Source organism: Sinocyclocheilus grahami, unplaced genomic scaffold (assembly GCF_001515645.1).
Source record: "Sinocyclocheilus grahami isolate Dianchi unplaced genomic scaffold, SAMN03320097.WGS_v1.1 scaffold67.1, whole genome shotgun sequence".
Taxonomy (NCBI): Eukaryota; Metazoa; Chordata; class Actinopteri; order Cypriniformes; family Cyprinidae; genus Sinocyclocheilus; species Sinocyclocheilus grahami.
This window is the reverse complement of record NW_015505246.1, coordinates 1,726,086-1,753,221: the sequence shown is the minus strand read 5'-3', so window position 1 is coordinate 1,753,221 and position 27,136 is coordinate 1,726,086. Positions and strand designations below refer to the sequence as shown.

The 27,136-nt window shown below is 36.9% G+C and overlaps 2 protein-coding genes across 4 annotated transcripts in view; one reads left to right on the top strand and one right to left on the bottom strand.

Annotated features, from left to right (window-relative positions):
* slc9a7 (solute carrier family 9 member 7) overlaps window positions 1-20,551 on the top strand; it is a 44,948-nt gene extending 24,397 nt beyond the window's left edge. Inside the window, exons 13-18 of one of the 2 annotated variants that reach the window (XM_016272050.1) lie at window positions 1,879-1,938; window positions 5,241-5,304; window positions 10,483-10,565; window positions 12,298-12,312; window positions 13,828-13,840; window positions 18,410-20,551. In XM_016272050.1, the coding sequence (XP_016127536.1) occupies window positions 1,879-1,938; window positions 5,241-5,304; window positions 10,483-10,565; window positions 12,298-12,312; window positions 13,828-13,840; window positions 18,410-18,721 (547 nt within the window). In that variant the 3' untranslated portion in view covers window positions 18,722-20,551. Of the gene's footprint in view, window positions 1-1,878; window positions 1,939-5,240; window positions 5,305-10,482; window positions 10,796-12,297; window positions 12,313-13,827; window positions 13,841-18,409 lie in introns of those variants that run through there. The other variant, XM_016272049.1, reaches the window with a different exon arrangement.
* Window positions 20,552-21,371: 820 nt separating this feature from the next.
* Window positions 21,372-26,609, bottom strand: chst7 (carbohydrate (N-acetylglucosamine 6-O) sulfotransferase 7). Of its 2 annotated transcripts, none has more exons than XM_016272052.1 (2): window positions 25,219-26,609; window positions 21,372-21,570 (listed from the first exon to the last, which is right to left on the bottom strand). In XM_016272052.1, the coding sequence occupies exon 1, from the start codon at window positions 26,496-26,498 to the stop codon at window positions 25,248-25,250; it is 1,251 nt and encodes a 416-aa protein (XP_016127538.1). In that variant the 5' UTR covers window positions 26,499-26,609; the 3' UTR covers window positions 21,372-21,570; window positions 25,219-25,247. The 2 variants fall into 2 exon arrangements, with proteins under 2 accessions (XP_016127538.1, XP_016127537.1); XM_016272051.1 differs by having other exon boundaries at window positions 25,225-26,609.
* Window positions 26,610-27,136: the final 527 nt, after the last annotated feature.

Genomic DNA, 27,136 nt, shown 5'->3' with positions numbered 1-27,136 from the left:
ATATATATATATATATATATATATATATATATATATATACCATAGCATGCAAGTGCACATGCAATATATGGATGCTGATATTGATCCTTTCCTGTTTCTTTCTGAAGGGCCTTTAATTTCCCTCTGTATGCATAGTGTGGGCGGTTGCTCTACAGCAGTATAGTTTAATTAATTATTAATTAGCACAGGTTGAGTAGCAAATGTATGTTGTTGCTTCATGTTAATTGACAATACAACACAACTGAACATTTTTACAAAGCGACAGTACAAAGGATCAAATCATCTTCACTTAGTGAAAGAGCATAGCAACTTTAGTTTCATGAATTTTGCATGTAGGACAATAATAAGACAATTAAACAGGCGGATTAAAGAGACATTTTAAATTCTGCACAGCAAGAGTAACAATCCTTTGGTCACATGGTGCATTAGTGTATTAACAGTAGTGATTTTTCTGCCAGCTGTGTTTCCTGAGCATTTAGGGATTCCACCGCTGGCCTTTTGTTGATCTACTTTTCAACTAAATTTGATGGAGGTTATTCTCTCTCATTCTCCAAAGGGTTTCCATTTCCATAAATGCACTACAGTTGACCCCTAGACTGACTCACTCTACATTTTTCCGTGTTGAGTGAGGGCTGCTCTCCAATACTCACATGTACACACTATTCTTAACTCGACTGTGGTCGTCTCCTGCTTTGGGCAACTGCAGACTAATCAATGTGCAATTAAAATAAGCAATCAGATAACTCGTTGAAAACAAAATGTGCAAAGCTACTGTACTTAAGTGTGGATGAAAGAATAGGCTCACGTTCAGCTCAAAGAAACAGACGGGGTGCCACTGCTTTTATTCAAGCTGACCAGGTCACCTGAGATTGAAGAGAGGCTTTTGCATAGCTCCCTTTTGAAACTGGAATCGATGGTGTACTTTAGGCATTTGTCAATGTAGTGTCTGAGTGCTGGGGGAAAAAAACACATCAGAATGCAAAGCATGGCTACTTTCACATCCACATTTAATGATGTTTTTCATGAAGGTATTCATGTGACCGTTGTATTACTTTACTATTGATTTATTTAAATTATTTATTACTACAATTAACTTATTTTTAATTAATGTTCATTTTAATTTATTTTTAGTATTTCATTTTTAATGGTCATTTTAATTTTAGTTTTTTATATAATTTTTTTATTTAATGTTTAATGTTATTCTTATTTTAACAAACTGCTGTATGAAAACTTAGAAAAGCTTATATACAGTTTTGAAATGGTCTGACAGTGGTTGAAGGCTGTCTGTTGCTCAGACAATTCTCTTCGGCATTGGTTTAGACTTTCTTCCTCTGTGCTGGCCAGTTCTGCCTTTTCTAGAACAGTCCCAGGAGGTTCCACTTACTCTATAAACATTGAGCTCTGCGCACAGAGAGCCAATTCAGAGCAGGAATGTGAAGCCGCAAACATACTTTATGTATCAGAAAGGAAATGTCTGTTTTGCAGAAAGAGTTTAAATGCCGTTTGACCAACATAATTTGACTTCGGTCTCTGTTCGGCAAATGCCTAGGAGGAGCATTTAACCATTACATCACTCTTTTGTAAATTAATTCCCTCATTTAATTTTTTGTTGTTGTTGTTGTTGTGTGTGTTTTCATATGTAGTTATAGGAGGAGCATTTAACCATTACATCACTCTTTTGTAAATTAATTCCCTCATTAAATTTTTTATTTTTTTTTTGTTGTGTGTGTACCAAGAAACACAAATACCAATACATAGACACAAAGACCAATCTTTGCAGTCAGAGAAACCTCAGAGTTTGAAGTCTTTTCTCAGTAGAAGCTGTTAGGATGTTTGATGTTTTCAGGGCTGGTCTCAAGAGTTCTGTGTTGTGCTCAGGGTTGGAGAGACGTCTGCTGCAGAGAAGGAGAGGCTGCGTAGACTGTGGAATTACGTCAGGTGATGATGGACTTTGAACTCTTGTACAGGTGGTGGTGACCTTTTGACTTCACCTGGTAAAATGCACATTAGAAGCAGTCGTTTGCGTTGGTGTTTGACACTGTAATGTCTGGGCTTCTGCTTTAATCAAGCACATATCTCTTGATTGCTTAAGACTCTATTGTACACATATTACTCTACAGTATTCCTGCAAAATCTTTTCTGCTCCTGTTCCTATCCTGTTTTATTTTAGTAATGTACAGAAATGAAAATTCCTGTCTGAAATCAACAATTTTGGACACACTGTGCTGAAAATATATATGCAAAAGAAATAATTTTTATTATAATTTTTTTTTTGGTTACAGATGGTACAAATGTATATTTTCTATTTGTAGCTTTTGTTTGTTTTTCTTCACAATAGTTTCTCCAAAGACAAAGGGCTTATACAGTATTTCTTTTTTCTTTTTTTTTAAACAAAAATGGTGGCTGGAATTTCAATGCAAACATTCTAATCTAATCTAATATATTTTCTACTTTATTATTTTCATTTCTAATCCTTCACTGCTGCTATCTATTGTACTCCTGCAAAAATCTTCTTCTACGCAGTATAAATCATTACTGCACCCCTTTATAAGCAGTTAACTTCCTTTGCACACTCAAATGTTTGTTCTCAGTGGTTAGTCTCCATGATGTGCCAGTCCATTTCTTCCAGGGCTGTATTTAAAACTGGTGGGAGTCGCTTTGAAAGAATGTGTGTGCGCTGTCGCTCCTGTTTTCACGTTGGGGTGCTAAAGGAAATCTGTACACAAAGCTCACTGGCAAAGACTCGACATCCTCCTGGCTTAAGCCTGCAGATGAGTAATACCAAGGCATCAAAAGAAAGATTAGTCTTACGAAATGAATAAGCTTCCTCTTATACCTGCATTCAAAACAATCTGCTGCCCTTGGCTTGCTTGGTTTCAGTATATTAGCAACCACACACACAGGCTGACAGTGAGAGCTGCTCTGTCCGTCTTGCAGGAAGGAAATGTTCGGTATCCACCACGCTTGTATGCTTTCTGCACACGTGTGTGCATACTGTGTAGTACTCTTCCTCAATTTTTGCCTTGTTTTTTTTTTTTTGTCATAACTGGCTCCTCTGACCTCCATGTGACCCTTTATTGTAGCCCACCCTCCAGCTGCAGTAGCCTGATGTTTGTATTATTTAACTATTTGATTTCCTTGTATTTCATTTTTCTGTTTTGTTTTATCTCTTGCCGTTCTTCCTCCGAGCCCCTCCATTTTATTCCTTTTCAACTTGCAAGTCTTTAGCACAAATAAATAAATACAGATCTTTAGCTTCAAACATTCCTTCAGCAAAGTTCAAGCTCCGTCCTTCCCCACTGTTTTCCATTTCCCAGTGTAACTTGTGTGTAAGCAAATCTTCCCCTGATCTGTAACCCAGAGCTGTAAGTCCTGTTTGGACAACTTAGGCACCCTTTCTATAAACCACTGGGGCGAAAACGCTTTTTTGTTTTACCGACAGTTCTCCTCTAGATGTGATAGAAACAACAGCAGCTTGTAAAGACACCCGGTCTGTCAACCAGAAATGAAACACTGGTATTGGCAGAAGTATGTTAACTGTTTTTTCCCCCACGTTTTGGGAGACAAATATTCCTTGCTGACTATAAAAAGATAAGATGTTCAGTAAAGTTTTAGCTGCTTGTCATTGCAAAAACAGATAATAAGTCAGCTCTTTCTGTTTTAATTGGCACTTGTCCACATAGGCGGCACTAGAGGCTCAGAACGCCTGAGCTTCTGCTAACCCTCAAGCTGTGTCTGACTTCACAATGAAGTCTCTGTTGATCCTTGGGGTTCAAAAGCCAGCGGCCGCGTCATATCCACTGTTTTAATTGAGAGGGAGAATGAAAGACGAGCCATAGGATCAAAGATCAGTAAATGTACTTAAAGGCCAGATTGAAAGTTCACCTAGTGTATCACTTATCTCAGCAAAGCCTCACCCTCTGAGCTCTAAAGGTCTGCTGGGTTCTCCTCGTATTTCAGCCAGTCAAGCGAATGGGAGAACATGTCTGGCTCTCCACACAAGTTTGGTCTCTGATCCAGACGGAAGTCTGGTCCACTTTGCATTTGTTTATTCTGGCCAAGAACTGTTCACTTACACAGGAAAATACAGTTTTGACATAAAGCAAACAGGGATGAACTGATATTAAAGGGATAGTTGACCCAAAAATGAAAATTCTGTCGTTAATTACTCGCCCTCATGTCCTTCCAAACCTGTAAGACCTTTGTTCATCTTCGGAACAAAAATTAAGATATTTTTGATGAAATCCGAGAGCTTTCTAACCCGACATTGACAGCAACGCAATTGACACGTTCAAGGCCCAGAAAGGTAGTTAGGACATCATTAAAATAATCCACGTGACATCAGTGGTTCAACTGTAATGTTATGAAGCTACGAGAATGCTTTTTGTGTGTAAAGAAAACAAAAACAATGACTTAATTCAACAATTTCTTCTCTTCCGTGTCAGTCTTCGCCACACGTTCATGAGAGTATTACATTGCATGGATTTCTAAAAAATGTTTTAACCAGGTTTTATTTTCATGTTTTCAATTTTTATTTAGTTTTAGTAATTTTGTGTTTTTGTTATTTTTAAAAATATATTTCCGCTTCAATTTAGTTTATTTCAGTTTTAGTAATTTTAATACTTGCGCTTAAACAACATTTAGAAATGTTTTTTTCGTCTAATATTGATATTTTATTTGAGCTATAGTGTTATCAAAATAACACTATAACCAAAATGGTAATTCTTTATACTACATTCGACTTAAAAGTGTAAGTAAAAGTAACATCAGTCATGAAGTCTATTTAAACTTGTTGTGTATTCTGTATTATGTACATTCCTGCCATGTATTTAATAAATCTAATATATTTTCGATATTTTTTGTTCATTTTGTTTTTACATGCTCCTTTGTGGTCGTTTTATTTAAATTAGATGATGTCAAAAACTAGAAGTTTAAGCCTGTGACCAGCTGTAGAAGACAAATGAGTGGAATTGCCTGTAGACCTTATGATTTATTTGTGTAACTTCTTCTCAGTGGAAACCTTGCCTTGCTGCAATAGGTATGTTTTGTGAAATGAGATTGTAACATGATCAATATAGCTCTGCTTGAGTCCATTTCGCCTGCTTATCTTTTCTTCGTGCTGCCGTTTGTGGGCTTTGCTAAAAGGTTGTGGTACATATTTGGCTGCATATGCACTGTGGGGAAAGCTCATGTCACAGATGCACACAGGCAGACTGATGTGCAGTTTCTCTCTCTTTCAGAGTTGGAGTGGACACTGATCAGGATCTTCAGCCATGTGGGGACAGCTTCCAGGTCCTTCAGGGAGTAAGTCTCAATATGTTTCTGTCCTCCTGCCAATGAAGCTTTTACCAAGTATTTTATTTTTGCTATAGAAATGAGTGATGCTTCAAACTGTACAACAAAGGAAACGTGTGCTAGTACTTTTTAAGCCATCAGTCTTATAATGTTCTCTAGACGTTAAAGGAAGAATTTTGCAATGCCTTAGAAACCACCCAGGAACACCCAAGTAACGTGGATTTGCGCTGCCAATTATCAGTAACATTTCTTTTGGAAAATGTGAAGCTCTTGTTCTGAATTGCTGCCACATCATCCTGTCCCTTTCGCACTTAAAGGGTTAGTTCACCCAAAAATGAAAATGTTTTACTCACCCTCGGAGCATCCTAGGTGTATATGACTTTCTTCTTTCAGACGAATCCAGTCGGAGTTATATAAAAAATTGTCCTGGCTATTCCAACCTCTATCATTGCAGTCAGTGGGTGTTGCAGTTGAACAGTCCACAAGTCATCAAATATAGCGCAAATATATTTATTCATAATAAAACGTGCTTCACACGGCTCCGGGGGGTGAATAAAGGCCTTCTGTAGTGAATCCATGCATTTTGGATTAGTGACGAATGCCAGTCACGAGTTAGAAGAACAAACCGAAGATTTGCAAAGAAATATGTCGGAGAATTTCAATATAAACCAAGAGGAGACTGGCTTTCCTTTGCTAAAGTAAGGAAACTTTACTTCCTTTGCTCCTATAAACAAACTCGTGAGACTAGCATACCTCAAGAGGTGCGCACGCTGCGCATACGTCATACGCCTTCCGCCAGAACGCCTTCCCTGTATGACAGAAAACGGAAGTGAGAGAAAAGGGTTTATTACGTTTGAAATATGGATATTTTTCTTACAAAAACGCATGGATTCACTACAGAAGACATTTATTCACCCCCGTGTGAAGCACGTTTTATTATGAATGCGTGCGCTTTATTTGACGACTTGTGAACTGTTCAATGATAGAGCTTGGAATAGCCAGGACAATTTTTAATATAACTCCAACTGGATTTGTCTGACAGAAGAAAGTCATATACACCTAGGATGTTTCGAGGGTGAGTAAAACACAAGTCAATTTTCATTTTTAGGTGAACTAACCCTTTAAGACCTCATGCAGCTACCCAAAAACTACACACAAATTCATTCTTCCTGTTTTTGGCCTCTAAAAAAAAGGTGCACGCTCGCCTAAGTGTCATTTGTGGAGCGATCCTTCATAAGATAAATTCGACCCCTTCAAAAACGGCCATAAAAACAACCCTGACACCTTAGCTGTTGGCATGTTGTTTGAAACCTGTGGGTGTGTTTTTGAAGAAGTACGAATACATGCACCAATACAGAGATACAAGATAATGCAGACTTTATGCACTGGTGATCTCAAAGTACTGGTACTTTGGTATAAAGTTGATGCTGAAATAATAAAGATGTTAACGAGTGCTTGTGCTAACGACTGACCATAAGTGGTCAAACGCATTTCTTGGTAAACACAGTTGGTTTATAGATTTAGGACATAAACAATCTGGACCAGATTCACAAAAGTCTTCCTAAAGGGATAGCTCACCCAAAATTGAGAAATCTGTCATCATTTACTCCCCACTAAGTTGTTCCAAACCTGTACGAGTTTCTTTCCAAATAGGTAGCCATTGACTTTCATAGGATTTTTTCCCCCCATACTATGGAAGTCAATGGCTGCCAGCAACTGTTTGGTTACCAACATTCTTCAAAATATCTTCTTTTGTGCTCAACAGAAGAAAGAAATTCATAAAGGTTCAGAACAACATAAGGGTGAGTAAACAATGACAAAATGTTCATTTTTGGGTGAACTACCCCTTTAAGAATACAATAAACTCAGGAGAGAGGACCTTTTCGTCTTCCACTGTAAATTATTACTCAACATTACTGTCAGATAGTAAATTGTTGAATAGCCATTAGTGTGCTTCTGGGAAGTCGTTATTACCTGAAGAGAACATGCTTAGAGGGGATCCGCCTGGTCTCTTAAAGGCCTTTCTGTCTCTCTCTCTCCCTTTTGATAACCCTTAGTGTTTCCATCTGGAACACAAACATCTGATAGGGTTACAAGCAGGGTTTGACATTAACGTTTTTGCTCACCAGCCACTGTGGCTAGTGGTTTTCCAAATTTACTAGCCACTCAGCATTTTCACTGGCCACAATTTTGTTGTTGGGAAATTACGTTTTATTTGACTTAATACTGCATACAAAAATGTATTTAAATTGATTTCCAGGCCTATTTAAAGGGCATTTTCCCCTAACCGTGTTAAATACATGCATCATCTTTCATATCAAATTCTTACATTTTATTAATAATTTCAATTAATATAATTAGACAATATAGGGCTGTTACCAGTCAAATTAAATCAGTATCAACAAAACCGATCTTTCCACTGCAGAATAAGAGTGGCATTTAGATGCATTTACACAGACCGTTCAATGTAGCTGAAATATAGTTAGACTGCAAAATTATAACAGCATAAATAATGTTGTGAGCTTGGTGTTTTAAAATAGTTTTTTTTGGTTTAAATATACAAATATGAAATGTTGGAAAAAATGCAAAGATAAGCAACTTTTAAATATGAATGAGTCTTAATGAGTGAGTCATTTATGCATTCATTCAAGCGATTCGTTCAGATGGCTGATACATTCAAGAATGAAGCAAGTGCCTGTCTTTATGAATGGACCACTGAATCATTGACTCAAAATTCAAAAACGCGAAATAACACCGCTGTGTGTTGCTCAGAGATGTGCGACTGTTCTGCTGTGATCTTTGTTTGGAACTATCTTCTTTAACCAAATTGAGCAAAAACAGTCAACGCTGACAATATATCCTTTCAATAAATTCACTAAAATACTAAAATGTACTAAAATGTATGTTAACTACTCGTTTTAACTCTTGTATAAAATGTCAAATTTGCAGTTGTGGTTTTCAGGGAAAACGTCACTCTCTTGGTCATGTTGCTTAACAATTAACATTCTGTATGTTATAAATTGTATGTTTCTTCTGTGTGCAGTTGTTCGTTTTAATTTCTCCATGAGATTCTCTCACAGACAGGTTGTGTGAGCCTCAACTGGCGTGATCTTGTTGTTACTGTTAATTATCCATTATCAATTGCCGTTGACACTGAATGTAATAAAATCACAATCATTCTCGCTGAAATTGTGGTGCTTCCCTAATTAGATGTTTTAATCAGATTAGTTGTCCGGTCGGGCAAGTAAAAATGTCTTCTTTCACTTGCCCCTTCAAAAAAATCCACTTGTCCCAGACATGCATTAATGTCGAGCGCTACAACAAGGTTTAATCTGGCCGCAGAGGAACACAACTGGGTTGCCTGATATAAAGAGACGTAATCCCCGAAACAGAGCTTTACGCTTGCGCAATACGGAAATATCTGCTAAGTGTCGCAGTCATGTATCGTGATACGTATCATATCGTGACTTTGCTGGTGATAAACAGCCCTAGCTGCTTCAACACTAACTGCGGTTACTGAAACCACGCCTTCTTTCTTTGCGTGCACATTTGGGCGGCATTATGCTAATATTTCCACATAGTGAGGTATATGTGGGGGCGTGTTAGAACGAGCCGTTTTAGGGGGGCGTGGCAGAGTCTTAACTTTGATAAAGAATATCTCTTTGGTTTTGAGACTTTAGTCTTTGCAACTTCAGGGATCTTATTTATGCACAATCAGCTTGTAACACTCCAAAGAGAAAGGAAAACTTGAAATTGCATCATATGACCCCTTTAAGACTGGTTTTGTGGTCCAGGGTCACATTTGACGGGTGTTAATGTCAAGCCCTGGTTACAAGTGTACTAGATTAAAAAAGTAAAGCTTGGTACAAGCAATATATAGTCTATGTAACTTGTAATGCTTAATGGTTGAAACAACCCAGTAAATTAAACATAGTGCCCTTTGGAAAGTAAAACACTAACTTTCAGAGGTTATTTACAATGATTTAAAAAAAAGAATTCATGAGTTTAAAATACATTAACCTAAGAGGACTACAGTACTGCATATATGCACACTATGCAATATATATATATATATATATATATATATATCTTTTCTAAGTTAGAAAACTAGGAGTAAATAATTTAGAAGAATTTTATTTGTAGGAATTCTTAAGAATGTTTCAAATCCAGACACTTAATTGTTAAAAATGTCAAAATCTGTTAATAAAAATAGATAATATTAATCAAACAACAATGTTGAATAAATTTTATGAAAGTAGATTTAAAGCTTTACTATTACATTCCATTGTTTTAATTTAGTTAGTTAATATTTATGTTAATATTGTATACATTTTTTTATCAAGTAGTGTATTCACTAGCATATTACTTATTGCCTTCATATCAAAATTGTGAAAATGTACTGAATATTTTGGTATAATGACAACCCTATATCACATGTGTACAGTTTTACTTTGGTTAAAGTACACTTTTTGTCCTTGTCACACATCTTATCTTATAAACAGTGGTCCGCACTATATTATTAACGCCAAAAGAGTATAGCAAGCTTAGGGTAGGTTGCAGTATAGTGTTACTGTGAGCTTGTTTGTGATGGCGTTAATCTGTAATCTCTTTAAATGCAATGAAGCTGATGTTTAAGCTGAACTCGTGAGATCAGATGAACTGGGATACACGTACTGGCAAGAGGTTTTACGACATGTATAAAGTCAGTGGATAAATATGGATGAATATTGAATGTGTGTACTGTTATTTATGATAAACCATTAATATCAGGTTCCGTTCCACCCATTCAAAAGTTTGCAGACCATTTCTCCATATGGCCTGGTATTTATGTTGCCAGTAGTGGATTAATGTTTGATGACACTAAAGGTGCAAAAAGTACACATTTTGTAATGTAATGTAATATAATATACTACAAGATAATACTGTAATCACTACTGATGGAGTGATGTTCAGTCATGAACATAAAACAATATATTGACTTCTATATTGAGTCATTTTTTTTAAACATCTGCTCAATTATTTACTTGTCTGCCACAATAATGAATTGTGCTTTGTATTATCTTAATTATTAAATATTTGCTAAAGGTTTAGTATATTATATGTGTATGTGTGTGTGTGTGTGAAAAAGTTTGCATAACCCTGCTGTAGATTAAATAAATCACACTTACGTCCTTTTTCTCTCCTCAGGATGGAACGGAGTCAGAAGGACAGAGCAAGACCAAGCAAGAGAGCGCCTGGCTTTTTAGACTTTGGTATACTTTTGACCACAAGTATCCTTTTCAGCATGCCGTTCACAACAACACACACTTGCACACTTTTGTGGTCTTGTCATTAGGAACTCAAGCACGGTTGAGCATTACCTCTCTTTCACAGTTGCTCTTCCGTGAGCCTAGCCAACTGAGATTACTTTGGCTCCATGCAAATGACTAGGAAAAAACATCTGCTCCCACACCACAGACAATGACAAAAGAGAGACACATATTGATGAAACCCGTTAAAGCGGATCTAGATGAATATAAATGCAGAGTGAGGAAAGGATGAATAATTCCGAGATTTCATAGGATAGCTGGTTTTGATCAGTGCTGGAGTTCCTCTGAGGCCTTAACTGAGCCTCTAAACCCCCGAACTGACAAGCCTCACCCTCCTGACGCAAATCCCACTCCAAAAAAAGCTCCAGTCTGAGCTCCGCATCTCAATACGAGCTGCTGGAAATGTCATTACTGACGTTCTTTGCACGGAAAGTCAAATGAAATGGCTGCAGTCCATTTTCACAAAGAGTCCTGAATGAAGCAATCAATGATTCTTGAGCTCTCAGCAGGGTTCGTCCACTGCAATTATTTTGTGCTGAAAGGTTTACTGTAGCCGTACCTTTTCAGTGAGACGGTCATGGGTGGTGAGAGGAACAGAATAGCAAAGAAAGGGGTTTTATTTAGCTCACGGATGCTAGAAATAATGCTTAAAGGTGAAAGTGGCGCACACACATTTTCTCACACACTTCTCAATCCACTTCCTGCACAGCTGTGTCTAGCCAGCTCCACATGTGGTGACTCACAGGTCCTCAGAGCTTATGTCAGATGTTTATTAGGAATCTTAGCTTGCGATTTTCTCTGCGCCCACAGCCGTGCTTGTCAGCTTACAAGTGTGCTGCCTTATTGTCACAACAACCTACCCAACAACATTCGGTTCCTTTTGCACAGGCCCTCGGGAGTGAATTAAAGTGTGCTTGTGTGCTTTCCAAAAGGCCAGCTGCCTGTTTTTTTTTCTCTTTGGGTGCCAGACCATGCTATTGGACATCCTACAGAGATATTTTGCAGGCTATACCTCTCTCTAACTCTGTAGGGGACATCCAGTTTAGGTCCCCCTCATAGATATTATATGTTTTCAAATCCATCACTGGGTGTTCTTGGTTTCAAGCCATCTGCATTTTACTGCCGCCTTCTCTATTTTTATCCCCGTCTGTCAAAAATAAAATACCTCAGTATTGCTGCCAAATGCGTACTAGCAGTCCTGTTTAGATCTGTGTGCTGGACTCTGAGTGAACTATTTAAGGGGATAATGATCTGTTTACTCCATGATTATGAGGCTGAGACTCAATCATATGTAACCCTGGACCACAAAACCAGTCATAAAGGTCAATTTTTCTAAATTGAGATTTATACATCATCTGAAAGCTGAATAAATAAGCTTTCCATTGATGTATGGTTTGTTAGGATAGTACAATATTTGGCCGAGATACAATTATTTAAAAATCTGGAATCTGAGGGTGCAAAAAAAATCCAAATATTGAAAAAATGGCCTTTAAAGTTGTCCAAATTAAGTTCTTAGCAATGCATATTATTAATCAAAAATTAAGTTTTCATATATTTACGGTAGGAAATTTACTAAATATCTTCATGGAACATGATCTTTACTTAATATCCTAATGATTTTTGGCATAAAAGAAGAATCTATAATTTTGACCCATACAATGTATTTTTGGCTATTGCTACAAATATACCCCAGCGACTTAAGACCAGTGTCCAGGGTCACATATTGGTTCCGAGATGAGCGCTTGCTGCTGCCATGCTGAATTTTTGGAGCTTCCATTATAAGCAATGCTATTTTGAATGGTTTGAATTGATTGGCTGTTTTGAAATGTTTGACTTGGATGAATGTCGGAAGTCTTGCAGTCAGTGTTGATTTGTGGCTGTTATGAATGAACTAGTTTAGCCAGAAAAGATTTCATAATTTACTTTACCAGAGAGCTTTGAGACGGTCCAAGCTGCTCTTTTGCGTGCATACAGTTAAAGTTAAAGGGGTCATATGATGCTGCTAAAAAGAACATTATTTTGTGTATTTGGTGTAATGAAATGTGTTTATGCGGTTTAAAGTAAAAAAAACACATTATTTTCCACATACTGTACATTATTGTTTTTCCTCTATGCCCCGCCTTTTTGAAACGCATCGATCTTTACAAAGCTCATCGGTTTGAAAAAGCGAGGTGTGTTGTGATTGGCCAGCTATCCAGTGCGTTGTGATTGGCCGAATAGTGTGTGTGTATGTGTATATATATATATATATATATATATATAATGATAATCAAATATAAAAAAAGGAATCAATGAAATCTATTTTTATTAGATTTTTTAATATAAAATCAATTATTTTTGAACAATTATTTATTTATTTATGAAATAGATATGTATGTTTATTCATCTTTTTCAAATTGTAATATATTTGTATTATTTTCTATATAAATATAATAAAAATTTAAATCAGGTAAATATAAAAATGAAAAAAAAAAATTTTACTTTTCAAATCTAACTTTTTATTTTTATTTAATTTATTTTGAATGTTTTCTATATAAAATCAATTATATTTGAACAATTATTTATTTATGAAATGGATTTGTATCCGTTAATTCATTATCTTTTCAAATTTTAATAGATTTGCATTATTTTATAAATAAATGTAATAAATAATAAATATATGTAATGATATATGTAAAAAAATATATCTGTTTACGTTTTCAAATCGAATCGATTTTTATTTTCTTTTTATTTAATTGATTTTTTTATATATTTTCTATATAAAATCAATTAAATATGAACAATAATTTATTTATGAAATAGATTTATATCTATTTATCTTTCAAATTTTAATAGATTTTTATTTTATATACAGTATATATAAATATAATAAAAATGAAAATCAATTAAATATAAAAATATAAAACTTAATTTACTCTATTAATTCAAGGTATCCACTAACAAGGTAGATCCAAACTGATACATTTAAGAATCAACCCAATGCCTATATTATCAAAATGGCCCCTTATTTGCTATTAGTAGATTGGTCATTACTTCACACTGCACTTTGCTATGTTTCTAAGGAAGTAGCTTGTTCAGAGTTCCTCAACAGCACACTTTGGTTTCCATAGCTTGCTTTCTAATGTTGCTGCTGCTCTGTGAAGCCCTGTTTGAAAAGAAAAGAGAGAAAGAAAGACAGACACACAAAAGCACTGGGGTTTTTAGACTGGACACAGACCCGAAGGAAGACGCATTCAGTTTGCGCCCGGTCACAAAAGAGCCTTTCATGATGCCACTCTGATGATGGTGAGCCCGAGAGGCGTTCCAGGATCTCAAGCATGGAGAACACCGTTATTCACAACGGTCACAGGCCCATTCACTCCTGCAAATTCCCCTATTCATCACAACGTTAGTACTGTAGCTCAGCCTGCTTGGCTGTGCTCACAAACATCTTACAGTCTTACATTGTGCTTTTGGGTCACAATGAGCTAAATGTCCTGCAGAACTGCTTGACATCCCACCTCTCTCCCACGTAACACAATTATGCCCCTCGTAGCTGCAGAGAATGGTATGATGTGAATACCAGCAGAGAGTTTTTGTAGACCTATAACAGGGGCACGGGAAGATTTTTTAGGTTGGGGGTGCTGTACGCGCGTGGGGAGGGAGGTGCGATAGAGGCTATTTACACTAAGTGAAAATAGCATATTTTCTTAGCGATAGATGTTATTTACACTACGTGAAAATAGCTATAGATAGTTAAAATAGCAGGATATTCTGCTAATTACTTATTGCAAATAGTGTCAATTATCTGCACCTCAGCATTGTAATACATTAAAACAGTGTGCAATAATAACTTATTGAGTGTAAATTTGAATTTGAATTCAAATTATTAAATGGATGCCACCTTATTGGGACAAAAGCCTTTCCTACACCTATCCCTACCCGATACTTTTTTTTTTTTCAACTTTTTTATTATTTCCTTCATGTTTATTAAAAAGAAATGCTTTTCTGATGTGATTTGAAATTTGAAAAGGGAGAAAAAAAGTTAGCCAAAAGGCAGATTCGAACCCGGGTCAATCGCGTCAAAAGAAGTATGACACACGCTTTACCATCTACGCCACTGAATCTGACGATTATTGACTTTGATTATTATTGTCTTTTGTAATGATGACTAGCCCAATCACACGTTGGTGGGTGGAGTTAGTGTAAATAGCCTCTGCCAACAAGGCGGGCTATTTGCACTTGGTGTAAATAGACACTCCGATTTTTTTTTTTCAATTCCCAACAGTTAAACAGTTGCCCACAGAAAAAAACAGGGAGTGCTGCAGCACCCTCAGCGCCCTCACTTCCCACCGCCTATGACCTATAATGAAAATAGTTCTTACCTCAGAACACGAGTCATGATGTTTGTTACATACATTCTTTTAAACTGGGTCATTTCATCTAAATACCCAAGTTTGTCTGTCTGTATATATTTCTATTCCTTTCTTGATTGTGCTCTCTAGGTCCTCCTAATACCTGCCATATGTGTCTAAGTTCACTGTCTCTTTTTTCTTTGAATTGCATTTTTTTTGTTTTGTTTTGCTACTCATCTTTTTATTTTAGCCCAGCTCTCCCTCGCTGTTCCACAGTCTACGTCTAGATTTCATTTCCATTTTTACTTCCTCCATCAGATTTATTAGTCACTTGCTCGTTAAATCTGAAAAAAAAAAAAATTTGTTGATTTATTGTCTTAACATATTCCTAATTTGTTGTTTAATTTTGCTGCCAGTTTTTCTTTGGCTGTTATTTAGTTCGTCTGGTTAAATCCGTTTTGTATGGTTTCAAATGTGAATAACAGGCTTTTTGATTCTTGCAGTTTCCTCTTTCTTTAAAGGTCTTTTGTGTTGAACTTGTTCCTATATTACTTTATTTTCAAGAGCACTTAGCCACAATAGTTCTCTGGTAATGGTTCATTTATGGAGGTTAAGTATGGGATAATGTACTGTTTGCCAGACACTGACGCAAAATACGCAACACTTACTGTACTTCCGTTCCTGTATTTTGGTTAGGCAAGAATGGTTTCCAAGAGTGATATTTACTGTTTTGATTTGGCTTCTTATGGAACCATTTTCAGTGACAAAATAACTGTCCATACTAGTGTAGGGTTCTTAAGTCTTAATTTGCTCTTCCAAAAATTAAGGCCTTAAAAGTTTTAAATTCGTAAAGTCAAGTATTAAATGTTCCAATATAAATATCTAAATGTCCTTAAATCAAGATACATTTACAGATGCAAATTAAAGATGTTTTTTTTGTTGAGGAATTGAACAAAATTAAATGATTTTCCTCTTTGAATTAAGTTCTTGTTTGTTCTTGTTTAATCAAACTTACTTCATTTTGATCAATTTCTAATAAAACAAATAAATGTATGTTGATTTAAGAATCTTTAGACATTTGAACTCAAAAACAATACTGTATACTGGTTAAAAACTTTTTTGCAGTGTGATCAGAATTAAAGTAGTAAGAAATTAAAGTAGTTTTTTTAATTAAAGTTGTATATTTGAACTTTGAAGTGTTGCTAATACAAGACATTATTAACCATATTAATATACTATATTAATAAAACATTAACCTATATTAATGTTTTGTGTTGTATTCAGTTGTGACTCTGGACCACAAAACCAGTCTTAAGTCGCTGGGGTATATTTGTAGCAATAGCCAAAAATACATGGGTCAAAATTATAGATTTTTCTTTTATGCTAAAAATCATTAGTATATTAAGTAAAGATCATTTTCCATGAAGATATTTTGTAAATTTACTACTGTAAATATATCAAAACTTAATTTTTGATTAGTAATATGCATTGCTAAGAACTTCATTTGTACAACTTTAAAGGTGATTTTCTCAATATTTAGATTTTTTGCACCCTCAGATTCCAGATTTTCAAATAGTTTTATCTCGGCCATATATTGTCCTATCCTAACAACCCATACATCATTGGAAAGCTTATTTATTCATATAATATTATTAAGATTGAAAAAAATTGACCATTATGACTGGTTTTGTGGTCCAGGGTCACAATTTATTTCTTAAATTCTCTGTACTTGGTCTTAAATTTACCTTCATAAAACCTGCAAAAACCCTGTAATATGTATGCTGTTAGCTGTGGGTTCTTGCAAAACAGTAAAAGAGATCATTTTGCTATAATGACTGCTATAACGCTACAATATTCCTCTTATTACACCGCTGCTTGGCAAATAAACAAAAAAGGCAAGAAATATTGACTTGAGTTGAAAGCATGTATGAAGAAAGATACCAGGAAAATGTTGCCTGGGATTTAATTATCCAGTTTAATGGTCATTATGCAAAAAAATCAATCAATAAAAAATATATATATATATTAGTGCTGTCAAACAATGAATCGCATCTAAAATAAAAGTTTTTGTTTACATATACAGTATATATATAATGATGAACTGAATATGAATGAACTGAATAAGAAGGAAGGAGTGCAGGTCTAGAGCCTAGAGCCTTTGAGAGCTTAAACGTGATCTTCACAAACTAAATCACACCATCTCAAACCATTAACATGGAACAGGCATTATTTAGATCCTTCTCAAAGGATTTAGCAGCAGCTATATGTGAAGCTAACTGTTGCGTAACAGAGTTTAGTTTGTTTGATCTGTTGGCACACAGTGTAATCCTCTGGTGTAATTGTGCTTGAGTGAAAACCCTTTTCAATAGCACCCAGCAGTGATTTTGTGTAGTATCACTAAACCCAGTGATCTGTGAATGGCAAGTCTTTAAACTGTGGGAGATGCTTTATTGCAGAATGTTTGTTACATATGCATCATATAAACAGAGTTGTGTGAATTTGCTGTTTCAGTCATAGCTTATGCTGCCTTCAAGTCCACCTGGGAAGCTCCTACATTTGTGTTGCTTATTATTGTGATAACTCGCGTTCAAGATAGGAAACAAGGTAGTCTAAAAAACTAACAAAAATACAAAAAGATGATCTACAGCAAATGGTCTTTTTTTTCTGTGCAGAAAGCAGTAATAAATGTCTGTCACTTTTACAAAACCGATATAATTTATGCATGACGATCTCTTATAAAAAAATAATTTTCATAAAGCAAACCCGACATGCGAGTCATTATCTTACTTTACATCACGTGTTTATAAGCTCTGTTGTATATGATAGTAATTATTAATGATGTTGTAATATAGCCAAAATGTAAAGGGTGTGCATTATTTTTCAACAATTTAACATTATAACCCAACCCGCTTTTATCGTGGTTACGACAAAATCTTTTTTAAATCTCAAGAAAATCTTTTTTAAAATCAAGTTTTAATTTTTAAATTTCAAGACTCTTTCCCCTTTTTTCTCCTCATGGTTTTTTAAAATCTCAAGGTCTTTTAGTTATTATTTTATTGTTTTTTTTAATGAATTAATTTTTATTTATTTTTTTACAATTCAAGCATTTTTTCCCCCTTTATTTCTAAATCTCAAGACATAACTTGACAAAAGTATTTGCTACCATCTACACGACCCTTCTAATATCACAATTTTACTATTTAAATACCATTGTGAATATTGTGTTTCCATTTCTAAATATGAATTTGTTGGTCATTCATGTACACATAACTTGTAATTACAATATTCCCATTGGCACTTGAAGGCTGCATTACACACAGGAAAGTGTTGATTTTTTTCCTTTGCACAAGGACATTTAAGTGTATTTCTCTCTTTATCCTGTCTTCTTGTGACTCCACAGTGTCCCTCATGAACCTTTGTGCTGAGCTTGAACAGTGTGTGTGTGTGTATGTGTGTGTGTGTGTGTTGAAGCATCCCGTCCTCCTCTCTTCATGTCCGACTTGTCACTGTGCTCCGCAGAACCACGAGCCGCTGCGAGACAATGACTCAGACCTCATCCTGAACGAAGGAGACCTGGCGCTGACCTATGGCGACACAGCCATCACAGCCAACGGGGCCTCGTCCTCCTCCGGCCCCGAAGGATCGGGCGGCAGCTGGGGTGTGAATGGCAAACGCAGCGACAGCACGTCAGAAGACGCTCTAGAGCGAGAACTGGACACGCGTGAACATGAGCTCTTGAGCCGTGGCACACGTCTCGTTTTCCCCATGGAGGACCATGCTTGACACCGCCTCCCAAACCTTAAACCACGCCTCCCTGTGCTCCATACCTCCACTTTCCTTGTACATTGATCCATCGGACCACCCACGACCCCTCCAAAGATCTCATGCAGGGGGTCTGAACACTCAAGGGAGATCAGGAGGGTTTGTTCTCAGAGAAACGGAGGCGACAGTTGATGCTGTGGCAGACTCCGATTCTGTGTCTGCCCCTGAAAATGTGATTTGTAGAAGAAAAACACTGATTGTCCTTATTGCTGTCATTTATGATGAGGGATTGATGCCGAACGATCTCTGCTGCCCTTAACATTCACATTCATACAATCTCTCACACACACAGCCCGCAGCATATTAACATTTTAGCTTAGTCATTTTTAGTTTTCTGTTAGAAATGCTGCTACAAGCTAGAAATATGATTGACAAATATGACTGAGCCAGTTTTTCTTTGCATGAACAGCCATTATTATGGTAATCATTTGCATTTAAATGCTCGTCTTTCCCATCAGGCAAATAAGCGTGCGGTTTGTAAATATTCCATGGCAGTGGTGTTCGTGAAAGCTCACAAACACAATGGCAACATTGACACAAGTGCACGCTCATCTCATGACTGCATACGGGAACCTTGTAATACTCTAGCGAGTTGGCGTTTACACTTCCTGCAATATCTTGGTTGTACGAATGCCAAGTTGACAAGCCTGTCGTTGTAAATATGAATGTTGACCTGCACAGCAGTGGGACAGCTGGATGCAACAAGAGTGCATGAGCCATGCACATTAGCTGCAGTCCTTGCATGTTTTGCTTTTATATTAGCATATTAACCACTTGCACACTCTCAGCCAGAATTTGTGATGCAGAACGATGTAATTATCAAGGAGTCTTTATATCTGCATCAAACATTCCTTTTGCGCCTCCTCACATTAGAATGTTCTTGAAGGTGGATCTTTCCATATGTATGAGTTGCTGCTATATAGCAGTCTGCGATTCCTATATCAGGAATCTGGAGTGTTCGGCATGATGTTGACCTGGCTCTTTATCTGTTCATACAGTAAACAGGTGGCCTCGTGCCAGTAACCGCCAATGTGCATTCCTTCCATCCTCCGTGTCTAGAAAAGAATAATGTTAATGAATGCAAGTCTAAAGTCCAAGAGTTTAGTTAATAACTAAGTCATCATTCATTCCGATTTATACTCGACACAATAAACTAACTTTGCACTCTTTCCATTCAGTAACTTTTACAATGGTCTGCACTTGCGCCTGTCTAGTTTGCTTGAGTTGTCACTTCTACGGAATATAGTTCAACATCTGATAAGAACATAAATGTGAATCAAGGAGATTTGCACTATTTATGTGGCGTTTCAGCTAGCAAATGAGCCTCACGGGCTTCGTGGCAATCGCCATTTGAGGCGCAGAACCTTAAACCGGCTGTAGCAAGATTTCGCATGTAATCCGGCTAAGAAGTCACTCCTCTTCTGAATGACTCTTTCAACCTGATAGCTTTTTTTTCTTTCTGACCATACTATGGTGGATTTGTATCAGCATTCATCTTTTACTTGCTGTTCTGCGTGTCAGTATATAAACAAACAACAAAAATCCATAATCAAGCTGCCATTTTTTTGTCTGTGATGTATGAAACGCCAAAACGCTCCGTTTTCCCATTTGAATCTCTATTAAGATGCACTCAGCCTGTTAAATAATGCGAAAAAACTGTGGTATGGATTGTAGTTTATCAACTGTATGTTTGTAAAAAATAGCCAATGTATCAAAGTGAGCTGCAGTAGCAATACCTAAGTACGGTATTTGGTTTATTTATGTCATTAAATAAGAAGAATAATAAAACAAGAAAACTAGTGTTTACATCAAAAAAGTATGTACACATTTTATTTATAAATAACGGATTTGTTCATGTATTCTGATGGTTCATGTAACTTAAGAGTGAATGGTGTTTAAAATGACAAAATGACGTTAACAAAATGATAAAAGTGTCAATGTTGTTGAGCAGAAAAAGCTCAAAAACACCTGTATCCTCAAAGAATGATTGTGTGTTTTAGTTTTAGATGAGACATTTTGCCTATTTAACTATTCAAATTGCAATCCTATCCTGTTCATACACAAATTAACACAACATTCTGCACAGTCTTAACACCCCAGTGCAGACTTCGTACGAAAAGAACAAACTGGTGATGTCCGGGGGGAACTGGGAAATCTCACACCAGTGGGAGTGCTGAGACTTAGGGGAGAGAAATCAGAATTTCCTTTGGGGGAAAATTCTTTCTCCACCCTTAAATTTCTCTAGATCTTCAGTTCGCTGAATTGCTCTTTGTGCTTCACAGATAAGTTCTTCATTCATGTTTTTTTGGGCAGTACCACAGAAACTGGAGTATCCTTGATGCATAATGCTCTTTTCATACATTGATGATGAATACAGGAATGCCTAGGAATGTTTTCATTATGAAATCCTCCCAGCGAACTGAACACTCAGTGGGATGTCTGTCTGTCTGCGGGCCTGGTGCATGTGTAATAGCACGAGTGCACGTAAAGACTTGGTCTTGTGTGTCTGATTATGGGCTGCTGGGGATTGGGCAGGGATTATTGCGGATGAAATCTGGCTGTCAGGACACAAGCCGTGCTGAACGTGTTTCCCCTCTTGTTATTGTTAGTCTTTTTCTTACAGGAGTCTTGTCAGTATCAGTTGAGGTCGATGGGTTTGTGAGTGTCTCTCTTCTGTCGTCTACTCTGCGCCCCGTGACGGCACTGTGAGGGAGATCTCGGGGTGTTGCTCCTCAGCTCCATCGGTGTGTCGTAGCTTCATATCAGGCTGTTCCCCCTCTGTCCTCCTGTTCCTCCAGCACATCAGGTTTCTACAGCGAAGAGGGAAACATAACTTTGTTATTGATAAGGACAGGAGATATTGGGATGTTTACTGAAAACAATGATTTTGTATAGAATGTCAACAAAGTTTAGTCATAAAAGTACAGTGTGTCATTTCTGCATCGGTAGTATTTGTCACAGATATTCGGCGTGGCGGTGTTCCTATAGGCCTACTCATACTAAAAACTAAAATTACTTTAATAGTTATTAGTATGATATGAATAGCTATATTATATTATTTACTAGTATTTAAATTATTATAAATGTATTTAAATATAATAATCTAATATTAGATTATAATCTTTTTTTTGTTTCTTTTGGTATTTTTTATTATCCCTGTAAAAGACAATGCGTTATTATTAGTAGTAGTATATTTTAATTACATTATTACATTAATACAATAATGATGGTAATAATGTTAAAATATTATTATGTAATTAATCTGATATTTATACTTAATCCTACATTAGATTAATTATATCATCAATATACTAATGTTGTTTATTTTACCCCCCAAAACAGATCACAAGTCATTTTTGATAGTTTTGTATGTAAATGTATTACAATAATTACTACATTTAATAAAATTATGTTGGATTATAAATTAATACATTAAAAGGCGTTTGTGTTCTTATTAACCCTCCCAACACACATTATACAAGTTATAATATGTGTAAATAAATCTAAATGATTTAGATCTAATAATAGGATATTAATATATTATTAGTTTTAGTTTATTTTTATTAAGATCATTATTATTAAAACATTTGTTACATTATTACACCAATAATAACAATAAAAGTCCAAATATTATTAAACAATCTGACATTTATATAATTAAATATTAGATCATTAATTAATTACTAGTTTTTTGTTGTTGTGACGCCCAAGCAATCAAAACTTTTCAAAAATATGTTATTCAAGACATATTTGAAAACAAGGTTGTGATGAGTGCTAGGTCTTGGAGGTTGTCTCATCTGGTACTGAGGGACACTTAGAGCTCACTCAGCTCAGGGAGCACTGGTCCCTCCAGGGACTAACCAAAACAAAGCAGTCCCTATTTAAGCCTGTTCCAACCACGTGTGGTCGGTCTGTTAGGTCACACCAGTCCCCCTCATCACATGACGCTGATAGCGATAACAAAGAAGCCCGTATCATGATCCATCGCTCTGTTATACAAGCCTCGCCATGAAATCAGACTCGAGCATGATGGCTAATTGATTTGACACATACCGCAGTCGGATATTTTCACAGGTCACAGTGCTGAGAGGATATTTATGATATGTTGTGCTGATTTGACTTACAGCACTTTTAACCATTATATCGGCTACAGTAAAAGTAAAACTGGTCATTTTGCTGACCCAGGTCTGTTTGGAAATGACAAAATGGCGCCACCATATAGCTTCCACTTCCCTGAGTTCAAGAGGACAGTATTAACCCTATGACTTCACTGGCACCTTGTACTATTGGTTTCAGACTGGATCAATGACCCCGGCTAAACTTGACTCTCCTATTGTCTCTTTTTAATGCTCATGATCATTAAATGCTGAGTATAGTGCACTGATTCTGCCCTCGACAGTGTTTTTACAATCACTGACTGAAATGGTACACTGTAATCTAACGTCTTGTATGTTGACATCAGTTCTTAAAAGTAGCTAATATAACAACAAACACTATATTTACAGCATTTATCTTGGTTAACATTTCTACAAATACAAACATTAATTAACACTAAATGATGGTATATTTATAAATGATCATTAATCTAGTTAAAACCTGTTGTTTATGATATATAACGCATGACCTAAATTGAACCTTGTAAAGTGTTCCCAAAAAAAAGATACAATTTCGCATTTGTGAATCGATGTTGACACATTTTAGCTAAACGAGAATCTAACTGATAACTTTATAAAACATCACGTTTTCTTTTCTCACGAGGTCGCTGAAGATTATAAAATCAAACTTGGTTCTCTGAAGACAGATTGTATGTATCATGATACAGATCAGAACTGACACTTTCAACCTTTGTTATAAAGCTGTCAGTCACTCAGTGTATGTGCATGGCATTCACATAGAGCTGCTGCATAACAGCACACTGCCGATAAAATCAATGTACATCTTTACAACTACACTAGTTGCAGTGTTGCATAATCAATTTCGGACTCGCACTCTTCTCATCTAACGGTGGAAGCATTAATGTGTAGTCGTGCTAGCTGAATGTAAAACTCACCCATCTAATAAATTTAAACTCAGCGCTAATCTAAAGCAGCAGAAAACATGCCCCATTTTATCATGGATGCCGTTTTGCATTTTGCACGCATCTGTTTGACCTGATAAAGAGTAGTAGAAGACAGTGACCCTGTTACACATATTACATGTAAATATCATTAATTACAATAAATGAAGGGCACTTCCCCTAAAAGTATAGTATACTATAGAGTATATATAATCCATAGTACTTTTCTTTTAGATTTAAAATCAGCTTTACAAAACAATAACACGTATTAATTCTGTACTTTTGTAACTGTATTTCCTCAGATGTAATAGTATGGTACTTTAATATATACCATGGTATTTATATGGCTTTCAAAGAATGCTGTGATGCATATACTGGTACAAATTCAGTTACCTTATAAAACTGTACAGTGGCAGTGCCATAATACAGTTCAAAAGTTTGGGGGTGGCAATTAGATTTTTTTTTCTAAAGAAGTCTCTTATGCTCATCGAAGCTACATTTATTTGATCAAAAATACAGTTAAACCAGTATATTGTTAAGTATTATCACAATTTAAAAGCATTTTCTATGTGACAACAGGAATAGGCATTAATCCAGTCTTCAGTGTCACATGATCCTTCAGAAATCATTCTGATTTGGTGCTCATGACACATTTATTATTATTATTATTATCAATGATGAAAACGGCTGTGCTGGGTAATACTTTTGTAGCAAGTGTGATAGATTCTTTGATGAATAAAAAAGTAAAAAAATAGCATTATAATAGCAAATAAGCATGAGTAGAAATACTTTAACAATATAAATGTCTATACTGTAACTTTGATCAATTGAATTTGTCCTTGCTGAATAAACGTAATTAATAATAATAAACTTACTGACCCCAAACGTTTGACTATACTAGTTGTTGCTATACTATACTATGTGTTTTGCAATGGCTTCTTTGCCAAAAACCATAGAACTTTTCTGTTGGCGTTAAAGGGATAGTTCACCCAAAAATGTAAATACTGTCATTTAGTCAACCTCACGTTGTTCCAAACCTGTATGAGTTTCTTTCATCTGTTGAACACAAAAGAAGATATTTTGAAGAATGTTGATAACCAAAAAGTTGACAGCAACCATTGACTTCCACTGTATTGGGGGGAAAATACTATGAAAGTCAATGGCTTCCACATTTGGAACAACATGAGAGTGAGTAAATGATGACAGAATTTCAATTTTTGGGTGAAGTTAACTATCCATCACTCTGTAAATCTGCAATAATATTGCAAAATGAACACTAATGTAAAGTGTGATATACTTGGTCATCACGGTGCCCAATTACGTTGTCATCTCACTAAGTTCTGGGACCATAGTTGACACCAAGTCGCATTTTTTATCCTTTTGTTGACATTAAGACACTTACACATACCATAAACCCATGTTTTGGTGGTTTTAGGTCTTGTCCTTGTTCCTCTTCTGATAACCCAGCTGTCTCATGACCTCGCTGCAGTAGGCTTCAACCTGGTTCACCTGCTCCACGTTCAGCCTTTCCCTCCAGGCGTAAATGGCCTCTTTGGCATCTCTGGAGGATATGAGGAAAGGTTTATCCGAGGAATAGCCCTGTCCGTGGGTCATGTTCACCACAAACTTCTCCATGGTCGGAGAGAGGGTGAGGTTGGAGAACCGATAGAGCCTCTGGAGCTCGCCCACGGGTCTGAGGACCAGGTCTTCGTATTTCAGCTGCATGTAGTTTCGCTTCACCCACGGCGGAGCGTTCGTAACGAGCAACATGTCGTTGAGCCAGTTATCGCATATTAACTCCATCGCGCTCGAGACGTAGTTCTCTGCCCGATGGACCCTGTTGCTAGGCACCAGAAGGCGCTTGTATTTGTCGCTCTGCTTCTTGCTCCTCAGCACCTGTATGCTCTCCTTCACCAGAGCCAGTTTAGACTTCAGCCGAGAATTATGCACGGCCCGGGGGTCGCGAAACAACTGGACTATCTGGAGGTTGATGGCGGGGTCTCGCATGAGGGGGACCAGAACCGCCAAATCTAAAACCCGCACGTCTTTGATGACCATCACAGGGTACTTTTTGCACTCTTTCTCCAGCTCTTTGAGATCTCTGGGGTGGCATTTGCTACACACGTCTCCTTGAACTAAACCAATTTCGTGCTTTTTATACGCTTTGCAGAGAGGCTCGGAGCAAATGACCTTGTTCGTTTTCCAGCCGAAAATAAAAGAGGTGGTTACGTTGGACGAGCCTGCGTAGAGTTTTAACACTGAGAAGTCGCATCTAAACAGAGAGTTCATCATGTCTCTCACTGCTCCTTGTAAACTGCTCGCATCTCCGGGATAAAGCGCCTGCCACATATTCCACATGGGCTCGTATAAATAAAACACATCAGGATGCTGATTAAATAATTCCCCTAGAAAAGAAGAGCCTGTCCTCCAGGTTGCGTGGAGGTATATGTGCGTTCTGGACTGACTCCTGTTGCCGTAGTCCTCCACCTCCGTTGAGTTGCCCGTCCTGGTGCTACTCCACAGGGCGATGGTGCTCTTCAGATCGGGACACTTTTGTTGCTGATATCCAGCTTTAACGTGGGACGATTTGCTCCGGTAATCTAGTACGTAGGGAATTAAAAGCAGCGCCACGGAGTATCCTAGAATTAAGATGATGTATTTTTTCTGAAGCCTTCTCTTCATGGCCTCAGCGGAGTGAGAGACGCGGAGCTCGGCGAACTGAGGCGCCTGCCTCGATGAATACTGTTAGATTACAGCAGTAAAGTTTAGAGGGTGGAATCTTTTTTCTCAGCGGTAATGCCGTAAGTCCCGCCTCCTGTGCCAGGAATGGCTAGTGGGAGTTGCTCATAAGAGGATTGTGATTGGATAGTTAGGAAGTCACTCATATAGCCTGAAGGGCGGGGCGGGGCGGGGCGGGGCGGGGGGGGGGAAACACCCAACCCGGGAGGGGGCTCAAAGGGCGGGGGGGGGGGGGGGGGGGGGGGGGGGGGGGGGGGGGGGAATACACCAACCTCGACTAGCTACCAAAATATGAGCACAGTTTATATGTATTTAATATCAATTGCCCCTTATGAAAAATCACTGCGATATAAATGTGCCATATTTTAATATTATTAAAAAGGTAGGTTAACATACAGAAACACCAAACCATTGTTTGGGCAAGCTAAACAATGTAATTATTAAATACGTTAATTGTATAATAAATTATATAAATGTATAAACATATGTGATAACTAAGCAATTAAATTACTCAATCTGCAGTGGGTTTCGAAAGTACAAACCCAATTCCAAAAAAGTTGGGACACTGTACAAATTGTGAG

Coding starts and splice junctions, on each gene's coding strand:
- chst7 (XM_016272052.1), bottom strand. CDS start 26,498: ATGAAGAGAAGGCTTCAGAAAAAATACATCATCTTAATTCTAGGATAC.